General features: G+C 38.8%; 2 protein-coding genes across 2 annotated transcripts in view; one reads left to right on the plus strand and one right to left on the minus strand.

Annotated features, from left to right (window-relative positions):
* mboat1 (membrane bound O-acyltransferase domain containing 1) overlaps positions 1 to 2,224 on the minus strand; it is a 14,513-nt gene extending 12,289 nt beyond the window's left edge. Inside the window, exons 1-3 of the mRNA XM_079692938.1 lie at positions 1,963 to 2,224; positions 1,241 to 1,386; positions 788 to 865 (exon numbers count right to left, since the gene is read on the minus strand). Coding sequence (XP_079549064.1) covers positions 788 to 865; positions 1,241 to 1,386; positions 1,963 to 2,052 — 314 coding nt within the window. The 5' untranslated portion in view covers positions 2,053 to 2,224. The remainder of the gene's footprint in view (positions 1 to 787; positions 866 to 1,240; positions 1,387 to 1,962) is intronic.
* Positions 2,225 to 4,342: 2,118 nt separating this feature from the next.
* Positions 4,343 to 18,181, plus strand: LOC307046673 (transcription factor E2F3-like). The gene is made up of 8 exons (XM_079693173.1): positions 4,343 to 4,919; positions 7,045 to 7,165; positions 7,898 to 8,028; positions 11,089 to 11,177; positions 12,401 to 12,559; positions 12,833 to 12,947; positions 13,675 to 13,816; positions 14,259 to 18,181. The coding sequence occupies exons 1-8, from the start codon at positions 4,638 to 4,640 to the stop codon at positions 14,552 to 14,554; spliced, it is 1,335 nt and encodes a 444-aa protein (XP_079549299.1). The 5' UTR covers positions 4,343 to 4,637; the 3' UTR covers positions 14,555 to 18,181.
* The last annotated feature ends 4,751 nt before the right edge of the window (positions 18,182 to 22,932 follow it).

Consider the following 22,932-nt stretch of genomic DNA (forward strand, 5'->3'; position numbering starts at 1 on the left):
GTGTGTGTGTGTGTGTGTGTGTGTGTGTGTGTGTGTGTGTGTGTGTGTGTGTGTGTGTGTGTGTGTGTGTGGTTCTTATCTAACATGTTCTACATTAGTTTCTTTCATCAACAGTATTTGAGGCCACATTTTAACAGGGAGATAATGGGGCTGGGTGCATTGCAGTGTGTGTTGGAAATTGGTGGGAGGGAGTAAATTAATGATTGAATTCCAAGGGGGGAGCAACAACAAAAAACTTTGGTTTTACAGGCTGAACTGTCAATACTGCCTTATTATTACAAAATAATGTTTAATATAATCACCACGATCTGGACTGAGCCATCTGCTCACTCTACCAAATGACTTATGACGTTAATAAACTCCAGGTTGATCTTGTCCGACAAGTTTTACCTGGCGACAACTATAACTAGTACTGCACCAGTATCTCTGGAAATGAGATAGCAGATATATCATCCACATCTCAGTCTGTCTGGTCTAGACAAGACCTTTGTAGCAACATTTATAAAAAAGAACAAGTGTGTGTATGTCAAACCAAACCAATCAGGTATACAGTAACGGTTGTTCAGACTAAACAAACTGTCTGAACTGGGCAAAAGAGCTTTGATTGATTTAACTGGGCAGTAAAGAATAAGCTTTATTCCACCTTATATTAGATTTGTTCACATGTCATAAATTCCACAGTTACATTTCATGATCAATTTTAAATTCAAACCTTTTTGACTCAATAACTTAAATGACCCAGGCTTCAATGTGAATGTTTCTATGAAATATGAAGACCAACACTTGCCTGTGCACATTGTTGATGTCAGCGTTGATGATAATCAAGTAGCTTCCAACCACCACTGTCAGGATGTGAGCTGAGTACCTGCACACAAGGACACACAATTAGAACATGTGCATCATTATAGGTGTTTTATATGTCTGTGACAGGATGCAGTGTGCGTCAGTGAAGCCTCGATACATTTCCCCTAGTCAAATGCTCCAACAGCCATTTCTCCTGTGTATCTTCTTTCTTAGCACCATTACTGTCTAAAGCCTGAGTGCCCTCGTATAATTATAAGCATGTGACCCTACACACTGGACACCAACAGTGTTCGTTTGTCAGAAATGTAGAAAGATAATAGACAAATATAGTTGAGAACTCAGAGATCAACAGCTATTTTTTACTAAAAATATATTTGTAATCTTGAGAGAAGTTGAATGGAGTACTACAGTATGTGAGCATATACTCTGACAGTACCATCCAAAGCAGAAGATGAGAAAGACAATGCCAAGAAGAGTGGCCACAGCGTGCCTGACCAGGGGATTGGCATGGCTAGGACTGAGGTAGAGACGAAACCAGAAGGCAGCAGCCAGGGCAAACAGCTGGCACGCCAGAAAATTCACCTGTGTGGGAGACATAGATACTAGTTTGTGCATCTATATATATATATATATATATATATATATGTTGTTTTTAATAGCTGACAGAAAACTCCTGTGGGAACAGCATAATGCAAGGATTGTAATGTTGTTTCATCCTCCTCATTAGTAGTGTATCAATACTATAAGGACGTATATTTCTGCTGTGATTTGTAAAATATCAAATAGTCGAAGATAAATGTTAAGAAGCTTATTTATTTTTGTAAACTTTGCCATGCAGGTCTTTTGTTTGTAAATTTCCTTTTTGGAGAAACATAATCACCAAAAATCATTATCTCCAGCATTGCAAATAAACTCCGATGTGGGCGTCACTGATGAGGAATTACTGCCAGTCTCTCTACGTAGTGACACGAAGTTAATATATGTCATTTCAATGTCAAAAATAGTAAAGTTTCTCTTGTAAAATAAAATAATAAAATATGTAAAAATTGATAGACCAGTAACACATACTTTTATTCGCAACATATATTTGGAAATTTAGAAATGTTAACTCTGACTCTAAAAATAACTGTTATTCATGGACAGGTAGCCTACTCTTACCTGATCCAGAGGAAAGCCCAATAGTTCACTGACAGGCAGCAGCCACTTGGAGCCAGTAGTTTTAAACCCGGTGTCCTCGCCCTCGCCCATCCTACGTGTTTTTTTCTGTTACGAAGCCTCTATGTTATCGACTTTTTCTATGTTGTTTAGCAAACTACTTACTATTTTATGTCACAAAAATACATTGTTTGCCCGAAAGGCTCGCAACAAGTCAGCCAAATCCACAGAGTGACACTCCCGGCTCTCCCTCAGACTCAGTACCAGTCAAGTCAAACAATAATAATAAAAACTTCCGGTCATTGCTTTCAAAATAAAAGCCGTGTCAACGAACCCTTATGAAAATAAGATAACAAGATTCAGGTTTAGCCTACAGTATTTTCCCGCAGGAATAAACCGGTTCTGCGCACTTGTTTTAGCCCACACTCTACTCATAGACATTCCGCCTCAAAATGCAACGTTTGAATTATTATTATCACGCATATTTGGTTTTTTGTGCGAACCCGCCTCCAATTAAAAGTGGAAGAGTATTGTGTTTTTCTCTAAAAATGACATAAACTGCATCGTTGGTGAAATGTGTTTAAAGGGAACCATCTGCCTATTGTTGTAGGCAGCGTTTATCGTACTTTGGAACGTTAAATATATGCCTTTGAAAGTCATGTTATTCTACTTCCGGCGTTATTCAGGCTCTCTCTCTTTAGCTTGGATCAATATTTGATGACAAAGTTGGAGCAGTGGCCCTGACCCCCGCCCTTATTTACGGGCTCATGATGAAAAAAAAATAGGCCATCTCATTAAAAAGATCAAGAAATAATGAACAATTGTTTGGATAGTTTATTCAAAGACAATACTTATCATTTGCTGTGATCTGTTTTAACTTGTGTTTACCTAAAGTAGTATACAAGTGATGCCACAGGGGAGAATCTTCCACATTCTGAAAAAAAAGAATGATAAATCATCAATTGCTTTATAAAACATGAGATATGAGGTAGCCAATATCTTATGAAGCAGTATGTGTGTTTGAAGAAAGTAAGAATATAATAGTTTTTTATTGTCATTGTGATTACATGTAGCACAATGACAGTTGGTTTAGCTAGCTCTCCGCAGTATGACACATACATTTACAAGCATATTATGAGCAAATTATATTGGTATAAAGGTCATCTGTAGTACTAACCTTTCTTTTCATATGAGGCCATTCCACGGCTTGCATGGCCAGTGTGGGAAATAATATGTATTAGTTATTGTGCAGTCGTTGTTATATCCAGAATGTCAAGCTTTGTCGGTATCTGCAATGAAATATGAGCTCTTGTTGCAAGGGGTTAGTTCAAGGATGACATTTAAAGTGAGGCAGCACATACAAACAGAATAGAATGTTAGCCTTTCCTAAAAATGAACAATTGATGTGGCATTGAATAGATTGCCATGAGTTTGTATCTCCTCTTGCTGTGAGGTCAGAGGTCAGGATCAGCTACAAAAACATCCTGGTAAAGACCTATACCTTTTGAAATAACAGTTCGGTTTCTTTATTCAATTGATGGGTTATATATATCGTATTGTCAGTTGTTTGGTAACGTTTAGTTAATAAAAATACAGATGCTTTTATATATTGCTTTTTGTGAGTCTTCTATACAGTTTGACCAGGTCCCTGCAGGCCGACTATTCCAATGTAAAACATTTAAATACAATAAAATACCTATCAGGACTAAGGTGCCCTTCTGGTAATATTTGTTGTCAAAGCTATTCTTAAACACAAGTTACATTTGCTTAAGTTCAACAATGCACTTGATATGTTCTATGCTGAACATTTGACAACTTGACCAGAAACAAATAATGAAAAATGCTAATGTTTTAATAAACATGCTCTGAATGAAATTAAAAAGGAATCAATGTCAATGTACATGTTTACCTCATTTTGCTTTTTTGTCCTTGTCTTGAGCTGTTATCTAAGGTTCTTTGAAGGTACAAAAACAGAGTCAGACATCTTGTATTGTTCACACTTGTTGAGCAAATAATGTTGATTCTGAATTAGGCTTTCATATAGAATTAAATGCAATGACAGCAACCTAAGAGGTCAGTATTTAATGCCCTAAGATAATTGTGTCACTCTGAATCGAGTTGAGAAAGAGTACCGTGCCGACCACCACGGGCTGAAAATATCCCTCCAGCCCTGTCTCGTCAGCACAATTGGTCGCTTGCGCCACTTAGCGTCCTGTCAGGGAACACACAAGGCGTGACAGGTGACGCTGCCTGTTTACAACTGCCAATGAACACGTGGCGCGCAAGATATTGAGCTGTCATTGGCCTATCCGGCTGTAATGTGGGTGGGGATTCCTCTCTGAAGAACCAATAGCATCTGACATGTACATTCTGTTTAAAAATTTGCCGGGAAATCTGAGTTTCGCGGGAGGGCTCTTGAGCGCGTAAACCGTATCCCTTCATTCATCAGGCCGTTTCCTGAAGCCATTTCTAGACGGGGGAACCGAGAGTTGTGCTACTTTTTAATCCGTTGCATCTGCCTAAATGCACCATCTTAAGGAAAAATACTTTACAAAAGTCGATCAATCAGACTTTCATCTTTACTTCGGTCTGATTATTTTTGTAACTATTGCGGAGGATTAGCAGATATACGGGCTTGAAAGTACAGAGACAAGAAAGGGGTTACCCGAATACGCAAGATGAGAAGAGGGATCTCCTCGGCTCCGGACAAAGTGATTTTAGCGGGGGTTGGGGGCTCTCATTTGGACAATAATATAATTTTAACAACTCTCACGGATCGCTTAAACCCCAGTCAAGCCAACGCTACCTATATCCAAATAATAACCACCCCACCGCCTTGCAACGTTACACAGACATCAAATGTGTGTTTATTGGATCCTTCGATAAACAACATTTACACAACTCCACAACAAGCTGCAGCAAACGGAGCAGGACAACGACCCGCTCTGGGGAGACCGCCGGTAATAATCTATACAGCTCGTTTTAACATATAAGGCTTGCTACACTAGCCACAAACACGACAAAATGTTAGCTTGCTAGGCTAGCCGAGCTTGTTGTTCGGGCAGCTAACATTAGCTGCTTAGCCAGAGCATTGCCTTAACCTAGCGAGGTGGCTAACTAACTACCGCTAGCTAAGTTGCCCAAGTGGGTTAGTTATGTGTTATGTTGACTGTTTTAAAGCACACGTCGAGTTTAAGTTTGTTATACATATACAGAAACGTTTACAAGTCGTGCTATGCTAACTTCATGGTGCTTTTGAGTCCGCTTCACCCTTGCAGCCAGATGGAAATATTGGTAGGAGATGAGTAACGTTAGCGATGGCCTAGTGGCTGCTGTTGGTGCCCTAATTTGGGGGTTGGGGGATTGTTGGGCTGCTTGGCTTTTAGTTAGCTAAATGTTAGCTTTCTGACAGGACACGAGGTGCTAAACTTTGGAAATAAATGGGATTAAACTTGGCTAAAGCTTCAGTTCAATTTAAAACTACTCGATATACATTTCTCCCAGTCGTCTCTGAAGATGCAAGCCAACTTGGATGAAGCTCTCAAACGTGTTAGCTTTCAAGGCTAGTAGCAGTATTGATTATCAAAGGACAACATAACACGATGTGGGCCTTGAATTTGTTTTTGCACAAGTGCTTCATGTTCTGCTTTTTGTAAATAAAGTGTAACACTTCTTTTTATGCCAAGTAAAGTGAAACTCGAGTTTGTTGCTGTAGAACTGATTGCACGTTTCCTGTGTTCTCAATCTGCACAACCCACACTAAATAGTTTAAGCAGCATTCAGGGTTTTGGTTTGTTCCTGGCTATTCATCTTTAAAGAACTAAACCACACTCTGTATCTCAAGCTGTAGCTATGACCAGGCAGGGGGTGAGGGGAGCTGCTTGCTGATATAAAATGGCTGACATTTTGACTGTCAACAGAGGGCATATTATTCCTTCTCAAACTTGGGCAAGATGAAGTAAGTATTCAATATGAGGTTGACTATACTTTAACTCAAAATATGATTGTTAATGTAATACTTCCACATAGGTTCAAGGGGTAGACCAGCACCCGGGGACTAGTGTGTTGCTCAGACACTTGACCAGGATGGATTATGGCCAACATGGAAGTCCAAGGGTTCCCTGGTTGAAGAGACTATTCACTAAGCTGTCATGTCACAGTAAAACATAATTTAATTCCAATTTAGGGTGATGAAAGAAAAGACCTGGAAAAACTTTTGTTAGAGAAATGGTTATGATAGTCAATTCAGCTTTTGCCATATAAATAACCTGGAATATTGAACACAGTCTAAATTAGCCTAACCATGGATTTAAATACAACAGTGGTGACGAGATAGACATTAAAATGTCTACTATTTCTAAAACACACACAGTGATGAACATACCTAACCTTTGTCAGGTGACACCTGTGCTACAGAAGAAGAAAGTGATTCTGATGGCTTGGACATTGGAAACCTTTACTCTTGGCAAAGATTAATATGGATTTAGGTTAATAAAACAAATGATTATACCCCAACTGTTATTCAAAAACTGCCTATTTTTGGGGTTTTCACTAATGGGTTAATGTGGTGCAGAAAATTACTTTACAGCTTGTAAAATATTGAAGTCAATGGGTTGATTTTGCTATCTCCTTTTTGTCTTTATACTTGTATTGGTTTCCTTTGGCATTACTGTACAGCTATGTGATCATACCCATGTACGTGACTCACTCTTAAGCTATTAGGGTTTGTCTTGGCCAATGCGATCAGAAAAGAAGAATTCAAAACCACTGGGTTTGCTCAACATCGTAAACATAATTTCTCCATGTTACACTTACATTTTGACAAAATAATGTTGTCTTTTAACTGCTTTATGACAATCTTTTGGACATCTCCTCCTGGGACATACAAATAAGTGGTCAAAATAAGAATGAAGTTTTGTTGTATCAACTTTTTTTACAAAAATCAGACAAGATAACTGACCCATCAGATAAAAGTAATGACAGATTTAGCAACGCATATCATTTCTGGTTTCCGTGAAGATAAGATGCCTGCCAAAGGACCAAACCTGCCCTATGTGGTGTTAAAATATATATTTTTGTCCCTAGGCAAAGAGGCGGTTGGCGCTCGATGATTCAGATCACCAGTACCAGTCAGAACCAACCAGGACTCCTAGAGCCCGAGGGGAGGCCGCAGTGGCCAATGGGCCACGGCTAAAAACACCCAGAAGTAAGAAACCCCCTCCCATTGTGTTTGTACATGTCACCTTGAATTTTATAACATAATGTTTCAGGGTCATTCTGTCACAAAGTTCCATACACAGGACCGTGTCCATGTTGTTTAAGGTCCAACTCGGGTTCTCATTCAGTGCAACAAACTGGACTGTGTGATCTGATAGACATACTCATCAATGGTTAAATACCCACTTTATTCTCACTCCATCAACAGTTTAACCCAGCCCTTGACGAGAGTAATTTCATAGTAAATGTATGAGAGTAATAAGCATTAAAACAGTACCCACAATCAAATAATTGCCCTATTGCTGTGGGCGTTGCAGTAGCATCAACGCTTCAGTTTTTAGGAATACACCATCGTTTCATAGTTCTTTAGTAAAGTAGTCGTTTTTAAAATTTGTTTTGTCATGCAACAAAATAATAATTATATTAATCCTTTTATTTTTTCCCTGAACAACAGATAGTGGAGCTGAAATGTAAAATGAATACATATTAAAAAAAATGAAGAAGTTTCTTTGTTTTTAGTTTTGTGTCCTGTAGTCGGGGTGATGAGAGGAGTCTTGTGATCGGATTAAGCTTTTTACCAACAATTTGATTTTGCTTCCTCCTTCCAAATATAATTGTTTATTAGGGAATGTATTATTACAAGTTTCTTCCATAAGTTTACCATTTCTAATGCTTTACTAATTGTCCTGTCTCCTTTATTTATTTTTTCCCTCTACCATAGCCCCAAAGTCTCCACCAGAGAAGACTCGGTACGACACCTCTCTGGGCCTGTTGACAAAAAAGTTTGTGGACCTTCTTGCCCAGTCTTCTGATGGCGTCTTGGACCTCAACCTCGCCGCTGAAACTTTACAGGTATTTTCATATCCCAACAGAAAAGGCTCAGACACAATATTCGTAATTATGTAAAGAGAATCTACCTAACAGCTAATGTGTTTCTCCTAAATACTGTTCAGTGAGGCTGCCAAAAATTGTGAAGAATATTAAGCATCAGTACCTAGGCCTGTCACGATAAATAATTTTGTTGGACGATAAATGTTCCTGGAAGTTATTGCGATAAACGATAATATTGTCTGCACCATTGTAAGACCATTTTAGACCACTGACATACTGATAATATATCATAATAATTCTAGTACATCCTTTCAAACAGAACCTTTTATTGAACATTCAACATTGCAAATGAAATGTGAAATAATATTAAAATATATAAATGATATATAATAAATATAACAAATTAATTAAATTATAATAAATTAATTAAATCACACACAACCAAAACAATAAATTAAATAGACTCAGACTGGAAAACAGAGCTCTCAATCCATCTATCTATCCATCTCTATATAGATAGATAGATAGATAAATATATATATATATATATATATATATATATATATATATATATATATATATATATAAATAAATCAATCAATATGAGCACACATTGTCTCACAAGCAAAAAAAATCTCCTTAAAACAACAGTCATGTGTACAGTCCACTGTCCACTGTCCATACAAAGACCCAGATGACTCAACAGGCCATATCCAAATCTGTTTTTCGAAGTTTTCGAGCAAGGAACACCAACATGTTTGCATTGTCGGGCAAATGCATCTTTGATTGTAAACTGTCGGGAAGGTGGGGGCTCTCCATCTCCAGCTGCCGTGTTTGCTACTAGCTGGGAAAACGGAATGGAGTGGTTGTGTTTTAGGTGTAGTTTAAAATGCGTGGTATTGCCTGCTTTTGTCGCTACCTTTTTTAAACAAATGCGACACACCGCCCGGCTCATTCAAGTCCGTAGGTTGGCCTCGTTGATTTGGCTTGAATCCAAAATACTGCCACACCGGAGAATCGAGATGTGTAGGTTTTGTAACCAATTCCATTTCACTTTAAATTCCCCGCGAGTAAGTCACACGTTGTCTCCCGCTTGTCGCTATATTATTAATTTGGCTGCTACGCTGCTGCACGTGCACGCGGAGTGTCCTGACCTGGCTGTGTGTCAGCCCCGCCCCTCACAGCGCGCATGGCCGGCAGCCACAGCTCGTCTGGCAGCCACAGCTCGTCTGGCAGCCACAGCGCTCCTAGCTAAAATGCTGGTCACATCCTTATGTAAATAAACACGCATGTAAACGGCAATTTATCGAGCTCAGAAAAGTTATCGAGTCCATTTTTATTTATCATACGATAAGTCAATTTATCGATTATCGCGACAGGCCTATCAGTACCAAGAAATAAGATTGGGACAAGAAAATGTATCAGGCAGTGTTTCCATCAGACCAGGGCTGAGAGGGCGTCCACCCCAAGAGCAGGGGCTGTGACGTCAAGTGACTTGAATTTTGAATTGAGCTGTCCCTTTATAGATATTAGGCTTGTTTGAGACGAGCTGCGGCTCGCCTCGAAAGTAGACGAGAATAGCCGATCGCAGCCGGGGGAGGTCTCAAAAAGCTCGCCTGAAGTCGGACATCTCGGAGTCGGCTTCTTTTTCTTCTCTCGGTTTTTTGGCGGATTGCAAACAACTTTAAGGTGCATACCGCCACCTCCGGAGTCGGCTTGACTCGGTTTGCATTTATAAAGAATGCAAACATGTGTTTAATCGTTAATGTCAGATATGTACTAAGTAAATACATTTGTTCCTGCTCAAGATTAGATTCAACTTTATTGTTATTGCACATATTACAGGTACTGAGACAACGAAATGCAGTTTAGCTTCCAACCAGGAGTGCAACAAGCAGTAAAGTGAAAAGTAATGTGCACAATCTACAGAATAAAAGATAGAATGAATTGAATGATGAATAAACAGTGAGGGGTATGAATACACTAGATATACACAGCAGCCTGTGAGCAGTATGAACAGTGTGTATGAATATGCTAAGATATATAAAGTATGAAAACAGTAAGCAGTGCAAGTATAGTATACAATATATGGATATTAATTTCATGATGATAAACATTGTGGAACAATGATGAAAAATGTGAATGGAAGTGGCGACGTAAAACTGACACAAAACAACAAACTTTTGCCGAGCCAATTGGAGAGTTTAATCACCAGCACGTGGTAAAAACCACCAATGAGCGCTCAGGTCGAGATACCAGCGAGTCGTTTCCCATCAAGCATTTCGCTTCCGCAGCCCGTGGAGAGGAACTGCGCCGCCTCGCTCTCAAGTCTGCGGGCGTCTTTGTCCCGCGAGATTTCAACGTCTCATGTAGGCGAGCCTCCAGAGCAAGTCGGACAAAATGACTAACCATCATACTACGCACTAGCAAGACGGCGATCGCAATTGCGCAGGTCTACGTCAGTCTCGCTTGTCTCAAACAAGCCTACTATCTCTTTACGTATTAGTGATGGGAATTCCGGCTCTTTTAAGTGAGCCGGATCATTTGGCTCAGCTCACTAAAAAGAGCCGGCTCTTTCGACTCCTAAACGGCTCTTCATGTTACCACAGTTTACCACAAAGCCTCAGTTTCACCGCTGCGAGGCTCCGGCGCTCGCAGTTCACGTGCGTGCTCCACTAGCACCGCCGGTAGTACACTTTCCATCACAGGAACACGCTTTGCTGGCGGCGAAAAATAATCCCACTAGAATCCTTTGCCCCTCCAACAGAGGGATTTCCTTGTCCTTTTTCGTTTTCGTCATTTCAAGCGATAACAACTCTCGATCTTCTCCCGAATTGTTTATTTTTTTGGACGCCCTCGGCTCGAGTTCAGGGCGTTCTGAGCTGAATAAGGGCGTAAAATGACGGCAAGGCGCCCCCCTGGCGGAAACGCTGGTATCAGGGTCATCTCAAGTGAATATATCCGCTAAGACAGTTGAACAATTTATGAATTTCGGTGTTGTTATTGCTACATTTGGTATTTTACGCAGTAATATTCACCACTGAATGAGTTACTAATGATACCATAATCCTCTTCATTTAGGTACAGAAGAGGCGGCTGTATGATATCACCAATGTACTAGAAGGCATTCACCTCATCAAGAAGAAATCAAAGAACAACATTCAGTGGATGTGAGTGGTCCCTCTGTCTCACTCTTTTTAAAAGGATGTTTTGTCGACGGTTCTTTTCTTCTTACATATTTGAACACATTCCTGTATTTTGGTTTCTCTGTGTCTCTTCCTTCTCCTTCTTTTGAGTAATCTAATTGTTGTAGAGTTGGAACATTTTGAAAGTTCCAGCGTTGAATAGTAAACAGGTAGCACCCACAAAGATCTTACGTACATAGTATCGAAGACTAATCTCAATTTCTGATGATTAACATGGCTCAAATAAATTGCCGAAATGGAGACTTGTCTACTTTGCCGTGGAGATCTGTGTGCAACTCTGGACTTTAATTAGCGTCGCAAATAAATGTTGCAAAGCGGAGACATCTTATAGACCTGAATCCAACTTAGTTTAGTCTCAAAAAACGTTTGAGTCTCTTGGGTTGGTGCGGCGAAAGTGTTACCAATTACCATAAATGTTGACGTATAAAAAGGTTTTAAAGTGTTCCTTGGCCTGTAGAGCACAGACAGGTGGCTGCTTGCAAACTGTTGCCACATCAAAGTATTAGGATACCTGAATGTTCTAGACTCCACCCTGAAAATGTAATTACACCCTCATTTGTTCAGTAATAACTAAGTGAACATAAGTTTAGGAACAGACATTAAGCCTCTGTGCTTACCGGGCATACAGTGATCAATCCTTCTGTTGGTTTTATCATGGTATACTGTTTCCGTTTCCTTTTTAAATAAGGCCCATATTTGTTCATGTCTGGGATATGATGTGGTGCCTAGACTTGGAGTTTGCTAAAAATAAATGAAAGTCATAACAGACACCTAACTAAGAAAGGTCCAGAGAAAACCTATTGTGTTAAATTTGTCTCAAAAAGCTTTAAACATCCAATATATTTCCGTCTGCTTTTACAAAACATGTTTGTCACTCTGACCTTCTTCATTGTTGTTATTTTTACTCCACTTGTGCCTTAAAGAGGATATTTATAGGTTAAAAAGGGGAACCATTGGGATATTTGTATCTGTTGAAAATACAATTCTGTGCTTCCGAGTTATACCCTCTGCAGTATCACCATGCAGAACAAATATTGCACACATATTCTAACACCAATCTCTGGTGTAAAATGCTTTCAATCTGTTGTACCAAATGTTAAAAACCAGTATGTACGTAATGAGTAATATATCAGCAAGTGAACTAGCGCTAAATCTCTTTTTAATTCACTCTTTTCTCTCTCTTGCAGGGGGTGTAGTCTGTTGGAGGTAGAGGGGTCTCTGAGCCAGAGACAGATCCTAACGTCAGAAGTTTCTGCGCTGGCAGAAGAAGAGCAGAGGCTCGAGCAACTCATCCAGAGATGTAGCATGGACATGAGACACATGAGCGACTTGCAAAGCAACCAGAAATATCCTTTTATTGTTTGTTGACAGGTATTCAAAAGTTGTAGCTTCTTACTTTTTTTAGTGGTTAAACCTCCTGTAACTATGTTCTCATACAACTGCAGGTAAAACAGGCTTAATTCTTTGTGTGAGGTTGTTTTCAAATCAGTTTAAAATTAGATCAGAACCTTAACAGATGTGCAAGGCTTCATATTCCAACTCTGTAATTAGATAACAATCTTTGTGAAGTACTAACATGTACTGACATTATAGCATTATTTCTTTAACCTTTTCTCCACATATGCCTATGTAACATACCAAGACATCAAACAGCTTGGAAACCTCAGAGACCAGACTGTTATTGTCGTCAAAGCGCCCACAGACACCAAACTAGAAGTACCAGATCCTGATGAGGTATGTTCAAACACCAACAAACACCAGTCTGTAATTGTTGTCTTGACTTAACTTCTGCTTCTTTCTCACTTGTCATCTGACCTATGACTTGTATTTCCCCTTAAAGGGACAGTTGAACTTTTTGGGAAATTGACTTCTTACCTTGCCCAGAATATACTATGAATAATTAAGTCTTACACGGGGTCTGTGATATTCTTATCTGTATTGATAATCTAGTCTGAATGAGGTTTACAACACGGTTAGGCAATTGTTAGGAAGGAACAACAGTTCGAGGCCACACCACCTCTATTTATGCATCATGAAAACTTCTTTCCTTGTTGTAATTTAATTCACGTAAACAACCATTAATCAGCAGGCTTATTACTATGTTAAAACATTTGAGGGGCCTAGCATTGAACGTTTATGGTTAGTCTGCGCATGTGAGGGAATGTTACGGGGGGTGATAGGAGGCTGATTCATGTGTGCACAATTCCAAGTTGATTTGGAATTTAGGAAAGGGAATTCTACGCCGAAAGGCATTTGCAATGTTGTATGAACCAGAATATGTTGTTGTATGTATGTTCGCAAACAATTAGTGTGTTTTTCCTGCAGTTTTATAAATGTCATCTTTGTACTTGTGTATATAAACATTGGTAAAACTTTTACAAGTTGAGGAGAAATGCAAAAGGAGTAGCTTGTTTTAAGTTCATGCTTTCATTGAAACACTCTTTATTTTTTTATCCTCCAGAGTTTGTCCATCCATCTGACCAGCACTAAGGGTCCCATAGACGTCCTTCTGTGTCCAGATGAGGAAAATGACCCTAAGAGTCCTGTAAAAAACGGCAGCACGGACATCAATGGGAACTCGCCTTTCCTCAAAGTCCTTCAAGGTTTGTCTCAGATACACAGGCATCTGCAACAATTGTTAATGCAAATATACTTTATTGATCTTCCGTTTGTCTTTGAAGTTATAGAATTTATGATTATGAAATGTATTTATGTATAACTAAATCATTTTATATATTTCTACTCAAAACAGTCTGTGACATTTTCTGCAAGGAACTTTTGCAACTGCGACTTTGTGACAACAGAAATGTTTTTATGTTTATCACATACATCATTTTAAGAAGCTTACTTCCCATGTTTTGGAAAATGTCACAGCTGGTGATGGATGTAACTTTTGTTTTAAGCCCTGATTCAGTGGCGCTTGGGATTCAAATAAATAAATAAAATAGTGTACCCTAGTGCAGCAAACCCCATTATATGAAGGACTTCTTATGGTCCCTTGGGTATGCAGAGATAATAACTATTTGACTCCATTTTCTCACACAGGTCCAACCTGCACGACCACTTCTTCAATCGCCTCCCTAGCTCCACCTTCTTCTTCCTCGGCAGTTTCCGTCACCACTCTGTCCCCCATCTCGTCCCCTTACACCAGTCTCCTCCAGCAGACAGAAGACCAGATCCCAGCGTCCCTGGGGCCTTTCTTAAACCTCGGGCCTCCTCTTCTGGACCAGGACGACTACCTTTTAGGTTTGGGAGATGACCAGGGAATCAGCGACTTGTTTGACGCATGTGACTTTGATAAAATGCCCTCTCTTGGCCTGGATGATCTTCTGTGCAGCTAGCATTAGCTCATAAATTCAGATTACGTTCATGGAAGTGTGATATAGGATCAGTGAGGGTTTGGATGCCTCTGACTGACTGTGTAGTTAGTGAAACCCATTCTTAATAGATGGGAAGGAATCATTGAAGCCTTTTTTTCATCCCAGTGGGGCTAAATGCCATCTGCTGTCATGGTGTAAGGAATAAAAGGGCCTTGCATGATTTCACACAAAGACACAACTGGTCAGAGTTAAGACCTATCCCTACTCTTCCTCAGCCTCTGTAAGGCCTCCTGTAGATGGGCGTTGGGGTCAATCTGAAAGTTTGTCTGTTTGATAAATAAGGATAGGAAGGATATCCACATCTCTGTATGACGTTATGTCCATGTGATATCACTGTACAGAGACGAACAAAGACAGGGCAGATCTGAAGGTAAATCCCCCACACCACCTGACATTAACACAAATATTTCGACCGTGCTCAGGAGTAATGCAGAGAAAAATGATTTACTGTTACTGTTTTAAATCTTGAAGGATCCTGCAATAATGAGGATTTAACAAGCCTGTAAAATGTTGTTTTGGCAAAAAAAGAAAAAGACTGGGTTGATCTGTTCATTCCCAGTGATGCATTTTATTGTCAGGTGTTAAAATTCATCTGGATGTGTTAATGCCATGTGCTGCTGGGCCTAATGCTTGCATTCTATTACACCAAGGCTCTGTGATTGGAAAAAAGCTCATGCTTCTGACTCTAAAGTAGGCATTTTGTGTGTTCAAATGTAAAACATTTTAGAAAGGAAAAATAAAACAACTATTTTGATACACGCCTTTCAGAACTACAGTTGTTACCATACGGTTAGGCAAGCTGACCTTTTGGTCACCTGTCTTGTCTGTGTTCCTGCTCAGAAACGTGTCAGGTTACCTATTGTGCTATTTGGCCTTAAAGAGGATACAGGGATTATTATAATATCATATTCAAAAAGGAGTTGGTAGTACAACGTATTAAGGGACCTTTGTTCTGTTCACCTGGTCTGCCTGTTATGTACTGATCAAGTGGTTAACCTCACTTTGTGATGTTTAACGTTATGACCCCCGTGCTCACAGCACACACTAAAGCCATCATATCTGGGTGATATGGGGTCAAACCGAAACACTTGATGTACTTGTGCAAGTGTGGCCCATTAGTACACATGATATGCAAACTTGAATATCATCTCTTACTCGTTCTCTTGCTGATGCTTTGGGAAATCAGGACCCAAACATCCATTATCTTGCTGCTGTTGCTTTTGCCTACCCACCTCATCTTCATCAGCAGAAGCTGCCATACCACAACTTACCCTAATGCCCCCTCACTTAGACTGTGCCGTAAAATTATACTGTGGTTTGAGCTAATCTGTACAATTCTACTTTAAACCACTTATTGATGCAGCCTGCCTAATTGGTGTGTACTGAAAGCAGTGCAGGACACAGGACAAGTGTGAATTCGTCTTTTTAGGTTAAATAATTGTTGAATTTTATTAGATTTTAATATTCTTGAAATAACTAATATGAATGTCGCCTAGACAACAATTTGATGAAGGGCTTTTCCCTCCATAACCAGGATATATTATTATACAGGATAATATTTGGTGCAGCAAGCCGTGTTCCATACCAGGCTTGGTAATAATTTTGTCTAAGGCCACTGAGTCTGAACAGAAGTGAATCAAGAAAAGCCATATGGAGGTCTTGGTGAACTAAGAGCTGTCCAGATGTGTTTTTACTTTGCTGTTTGTAATGGCATTACTGGTGACTTCTAATAGTTTCTTGTCTTTAATCCCTGATAGTATCTAAACAGACATGTTGTCTAACACCCTGGCCTCTAACCCAGAGAAACCTGCGGCCGCAGGTAATATTGCTGCTGTTAAGTGTAAACTTTTCCTGACCCGATTGATGTGCCCTTGAGATCTTGCGTGTGCAGCATGTGTGAGTTATGTCAAAGATCAAGCTTGCTAGAGTAAGCCTGCCATGTGTAAATTGATGTACAGTTTTCTAAATGTTTCAGTGCACAAGGTACTGCGGGCTACCTCTCACTTAATGTTGTACAATAGTAATAGGGCATAGAGGTATGCCATAGTGTGTATGAGTCTTTGAATTCCCTTGGGTCATAGAAATTACCCTTGTATAATTTCTCTTTGTGTGCAAGATTTTACTCAAACCCTGATTATATTGAGTATGCCTTAGCTCATTAACCAGTCTCATGCTGTCACAATATACATTTTAAATAACTTGGTGTGCATTTGATTGGTAGAAGTGGACAAATTACAGTATTGCAATATTTCATTAATTATTTTCCCCATAAGTTATTTACTCTTTTTTTCTTTTTCTGTTTGTAAAATCCAGAGCATCCCTAAAAGTAGTACACATTCAGTAATGCATACATGCAGTCATTCTTTCACGGTTGGCCTATCTGCCCTTTACTGGCCTTTAGGATGGCAATGGCTTCATACTGTTCATCACTGAACCAGGATCAGTGACTTGTGTCCTCTGCTCAAGTGTCAGGGGTTTTTTGCTTCTGTGACACCGTGTGTCCGTTTTATTTTTGGAATGATGTGAGGGAGTCTGTCCCCTTTTTTTTGTGCTAATTTTGTTTTCATGGAAATTATCGAAGCCTGTTGAAACAGCTTTTTGACTTTGTAAAAATCAAAACCCAATTCTCAACCTGAACTTCACCCATTCAGTTGGAGAAAATACATTTTCTTAGTAAGCATAATTTTGATTAAATATTGCTGCTACTATAAGTGAATGTAAAGTTTGACTTAAATGCACACTTAAATGCTCTGATTGACAGAGCGGTTTCCCTATAGGCATATTTATATCAGTGCATTTTATAAGTGTTTAAGGACAAATCAAGCTCAATGTTTTTCCCCATTTGGTTCACTGACCGCTGTTGTACTATTTTCGATGACATTTACATGGGTAATTATGTTTTCCTCCATCTATTTCAAGCGACCAGAATCTGGTCCCGATGTTTTATCTACTTTTACATGATGGAAACATGACTTTTACCTTTCAATGGCTTTCTAATGGAATGTTAATTATTTTATTGCACCGCTTAAGCTAATGTCATTGCCAGTTAGTCTGAAATGTGTTATGGGTGACTTAAAACGACAGCTTCTTAATTTCTAATGTGTGATTCTGATGTGTGATTTGACCTGACTGAAAATTATCATTTGGCTTAATGTGGTGTTGGCTGTAGTGAAGATTGATACAGCACTGTTCCTGCTATTTTCCTAGGGTTATTCTTAGGCTGTTACCAAAAACAATATACTGATGGGAAAATATTCTGTAAAGGTTATGTGAAAAGTTAACTATTTTATAGGAAAAAAATTACTAGAATTATGATATTGCTGCCTGTTTCCACTAATTACAGAAAAAGGCTGTAATATCACAACACAATTTGAATGCATGGGTGAGTATCGTGTGCTGTTGAATGTTTAAGGTAAACAGATTTGCTGTTTTTTATGTATGTTATTCAGTTATACAAGTTTTGTTAACATCTGATAAATGAGAAAGTTGTATTGGTTTGGTTTGGGGGAGGAATACATGGAATTGTTTTTTGTACTCTGGTGTTTGTAATTGAACATTTGTTTGAATAAAGGCAATATGAACATTCAAGTAAGTGTTTTTTTTAATTATGTCTTGGTATGCTTGGTTCTAGAGACTGTTTAGATTGGGGGGCCATTATGAGACAATGGTTTGGTCCTTTTGACTTTAAGCCACAATGCAACCTGTTTTTTTAATGTTTTAAACTAAAGCTCAACAAGTAGTACAGCCAGTAGTAGAGTAATCAGGGATTTTCACAAATACAGTGGGGCAAAAAAGTATTTAGTCAGCCACCAATTGTGCAAGTTCTCCCACTTCAAAAGATGAGAGGCCTGTAATTTTCATCCTAGGTATACATCAACTATGAGAGACAAAATGAGAAGAAAAAAAATCCAGAAAATCCCATTGTCTTATTTTTAAAGAATTTATTTGCAAGTTATGGTGGAAAATAAGTATTTGGTCACCTACAAACAAACACGATTTCTGGCTCTCACAGACCTGTAACTTCTTTAAGAGCCTCCTCTGTCCTCCACTTGTTAACTGTATTAATGGCACCTGTTTGAACTCGTTATCAGTATAAAAGACACCTGTCCACAACCTCAAACAGTCACACTCCAAACTCCACTATGGCCAAGACCAAAGAGCTGTCAAAGGACACCAGAAACAAAATTGTAGACCTGCACCAGGCTGGGAAGACTGAATCTGCAATAGGTAGTGGGAGCAATTATTAGAAAATGGAAGACATACAAGACCACTGATAATCTCCCTCGATCTGGGGCTCCACGCAAGATCTCACCCCGTGGGGTCAAAATGATCACAAGAACGGTGAGCAAAAATCCCAGAACCACACGGGGGGACCTAGTCAATGACCTGCATAGAGCTGGGACCAAAGTAACAAAGGCTAACATCAGTAACACACTACGCTGCCAGGGACTCAAATCCTGCAGTGCCAGACCGTGTCCCCCTGCTTAAGCCAGTACATGTCCAGGCCCGTCTGAAGTTTGCTAGAGATCATTTAGATGATCCAGAAGAGGATTGGGAGAATGTCATATGGTCAGATGAAACCAAAATATAATTTTTTGGTAAAAACTCAACTAGACGTGTTTGGAGGAGAAAGAATGCTGAGTTTCATCCAAAGAACACCATACCTACTGTGAAACATGGGGGTGGAAACATCATGCTTTGGGGCTGTTTTTCTGCAAATGGACCAGGACGACTGATCCGTGTAAAGGAAAGAATGAATGGGGCCATGTATCGTGAGATTTTGAGTGACAACCTCCTTCCATCAGCAAGGGCATTGAAGATGAAACGTGGCTGGGTCTTTCAGCATGACAATGATCCCTAACACACCGCCCGGGCAACGAAGGAGTGGCTTCTCAAGAAGCATTTCAAGGTCCTGGAGTGGCCTAGCCAGTCTCCAGATCTCAACCCCATAATGGAGGAATGGGCCAAAATACCAGCAACAGTGTGAAAACCTTGTGAAGACTTACAGAAAACGTTTGACCTCTGTCATTGCCAACAAAGGGTATATAACAAAGTATTGAGATTAACTTTTGTTATTGACCAAATACTTATTTTCCACCATAATTTGCAAATAAATTCTTTAAAAATCAGACAATGTGATTTTCTGGATGATTTTTTTTTTCTCATTTTGTCTCTCATAGTTGAGGTATACCTAGGATGAAAATGACAGGCCTCTCTCATCTTTTTAAGTGGGAGAACTTGCACAATTGGTGGCTGACTAAATACTTTTTTGCCCCACTGTATATGGAACAGCCAACCTGTTGTCAAATATTAACCAGCTTCTCTGTGGGCATCTGGCACATTCAAATGCCACTATTCCTTGCCATACACTGATCTTAATTATTGCATATATAATGAGTTTGCCTAAAGATTTGTTAACATAAAGAATAGAGAAATATTGTAAAGGACAATCAGGATTCTTACATTTCGTAAATAAGTTTTTTTTTTTCGATCAGAACTTTTGTAATTTAGAATCATTAGACCCTTAATATTTGCACTTTCATTTTCTTCTCTTATTTCTTCTCTTACATATCTCAATCAATTTTACGAGAATTTTAGGAAATTATTAAGAGAATGTAATTTTAACAAAGAAGTTATTATAATTGGCAATTTTAACATCAACTGGGAGGATAAATCTGTTAGAAAGAATCTTAAACAGATAACCGATAACTTTGACCTTGTGCAACTGATCAATGGACCTACAAGAATCACTAATTTCACCAGGACACAAATTGATCTAATTTTTAGTAACGAACCAGAGAGAATTTTTAAATCTTTTAATATGTTAACTGGTCTCTCTGACCACAATATGATTCTAATCGCCAGGAACCTAACCAAGAGGCGATTTAGCCCTTCATTCAGGAAAAATGATTCTTTTGGAATTCCCAAAAACAAATATGAGACCTTTATAAATGCTGTTCAACATATTAAATGGGATGATCTTTTGCTGGGAATAGACCACGAAGACGACAGTAAAATGTTCTCAAAAAAATTAGAGAGCACTATCAGAGATTTCAATTGCAAATTCAAGCAGAAAAATAAGAAAAACACTGTCCCTTGGATAAATGACAATATTTTTAAACTGATGAAAGAACGTGATCTATTCCTAAAAAAATCTATCAAAACTAAATTAAGCCATGACAGGCATCACTTTGCTATGCTGAGGAACAAAGTCATTAAGAAGTTACGGAAGGCTAAGGCAGACTTCTTCTTGACTATAATAGACAAGGCAGGGGGTAATTCTAAAATGATCTGGAAACAGTTAAAACTATTCCCTGGAAATAAATATAAGGAAAAAAAACAGCTTGAACTTAAAGTCAATGGAAAGTTTATAAACAATCCAGCTGACATAGCTGAAGTTTTAAACCACTACTTCATTGATTCTGTTACAACCATTGCACAGTGTTTCTCACCTGACTGCACACTTTTTTGTTATGTTAATACAATTGAGCCGGCTTTCAGCATAAAAAATATCACTGAATATGAAGTTATAAAAGTGATTGGATCACTTAAAGCATCGAGAATAAAGGATATACTTGGCATGGACATGGTTATGCTAAAAGATCTCAGCACAACACTTTCTAATCCTATTGCCAAAATGATAAACCTCTCCTTCAGTCAGGGATTCTTTCCAAGTGTTTGGAAGCCGGCTATAGTTATCCCAATATTTAAAAGTTGAGACCCCATGTCTTCCTGTAACTACAGGCCAATTAGTATCCTTCCCACAGTGTCAAAGGTTGCTGAGAAACTTGTGTCTGAGCAAATCATTGACCATTTAAACACTAGTACATTTTCTCTGCATCCAATGCAATTTGGCTTTAGGGCAAAATACTCAACAGAGACTGCCAACTGTTTTTTTTACAGAACAAATCAAATCAAAAATTGATAAAGCTGTGTTTCTTGACCTAAAAATGGCTTTTGACACTGTTAATCATAAAATACTCATATCTAAGCTTTCCAGTTTTAACTTTTCTTCACAAACACTTAGATGGTTAGAATCATATTTGTTTAACCGATCTCAGTATGTGAGAGTTCAAAATCATGAATCTGCTGACCTTCATCTTTCAACAGGGGTCCCACAAGGTTCAATCCTGGGACCATTACTATTTTCGCTCTATATAAATGATTTACCATCTGTATGTCCTGACACAAACATCCAAATGTATGCATATGACACTGTAATATATGTACATGGAAGCAATATGACACAAGTGGCTAATTAACTGACAAACACCATGGTTCATTTAACAACTTGGTTGGAACAATGCTGTTTGCAACTAAATATTTGTAAAAGAGTATGCATCTTCTTCACCAAAACAAAGTCCTCTTGTGTTGCGCCAGATGTTTTTGTGTCAGGGGAGAGGCTACATGTGGTGTCACAATACAAATACCTTGGAGTCATGATTGATTCAACACTCAATTTCAAGGCTCAGGTTAAAAAAATATGTAATAGGGTCAAATTCAGTCTGTCAAATTCTAGGTTTACCAGAGATTACATGTCAATTGAGGCATCTCTGATGTACACACACTCTATGGTTCTCTCACACATCACCTACTGTTTAACTACCTGGTCACATGCCAGTACAACAACATTAAAACCACTGGAGTCATTGTACAAACAAATACTCAAAATACTGGACAAAAAATATTTTTTTTCACATTACTGCCCAATACTCCAAAAATACAACTTGCTAAGCTGGGAAAACCTCATTAAACATGCAAATGCTTGCCTTTTTTACAAGATTGTCAACGGCCTTACCTCACCTCCTCTTAGACAGTTTATTAACATACGCACAACTGCAACTAGGGTAACAAGAGGTGCAGCGAGAGGAGATTGCATTATTCCACTCAGAAAAAGTTCTTTCAGTCTTTCAGTTTTCTGTTAAAGCTGCTCAGCAATGGAACTCAATCCCACCTCCAATCAGAGACCAGACCACATTCACTTTATTTAAATCAAAGCTCAAAATATGGTTAGTGGGGAATCAGCTCTGCCGGCACTGACCCAATCTTCTGCTCCTTACAACCCACTGCCTGTGTTTTAACATGTTCTTTTGTTTTGTTTTATTTGTTTTGTTTTAATGTTCTGTATTTTAAATTGTTTTATTTAAGTATCCCAGTAATGTCTGTTGCATGTTTTAAATGTATTGTATTTACTTGTTTAAAATGAAATGTGTTTTAGGTTGACTTTTAAAATCTGTCCAGGGACTACAGATGAAAAATAGCCTCTTGGCTAACTCTGGCACATTTACAGAAATGTTCATTAATGTGCACTGTCCCTGTTAAATAAATGAATAAATAAA

Source organism: Notothenia rossii (assembly GCF_949606895.1).
Source record: "Notothenia rossii genome assembly, chromosome: 7".
Classification (NCBI taxonomy): Eukaryota; Metazoa; Chordata; class Actinopteri; order Perciformes; family Nototheniidae; genus Notothenia; species Notothenia rossii.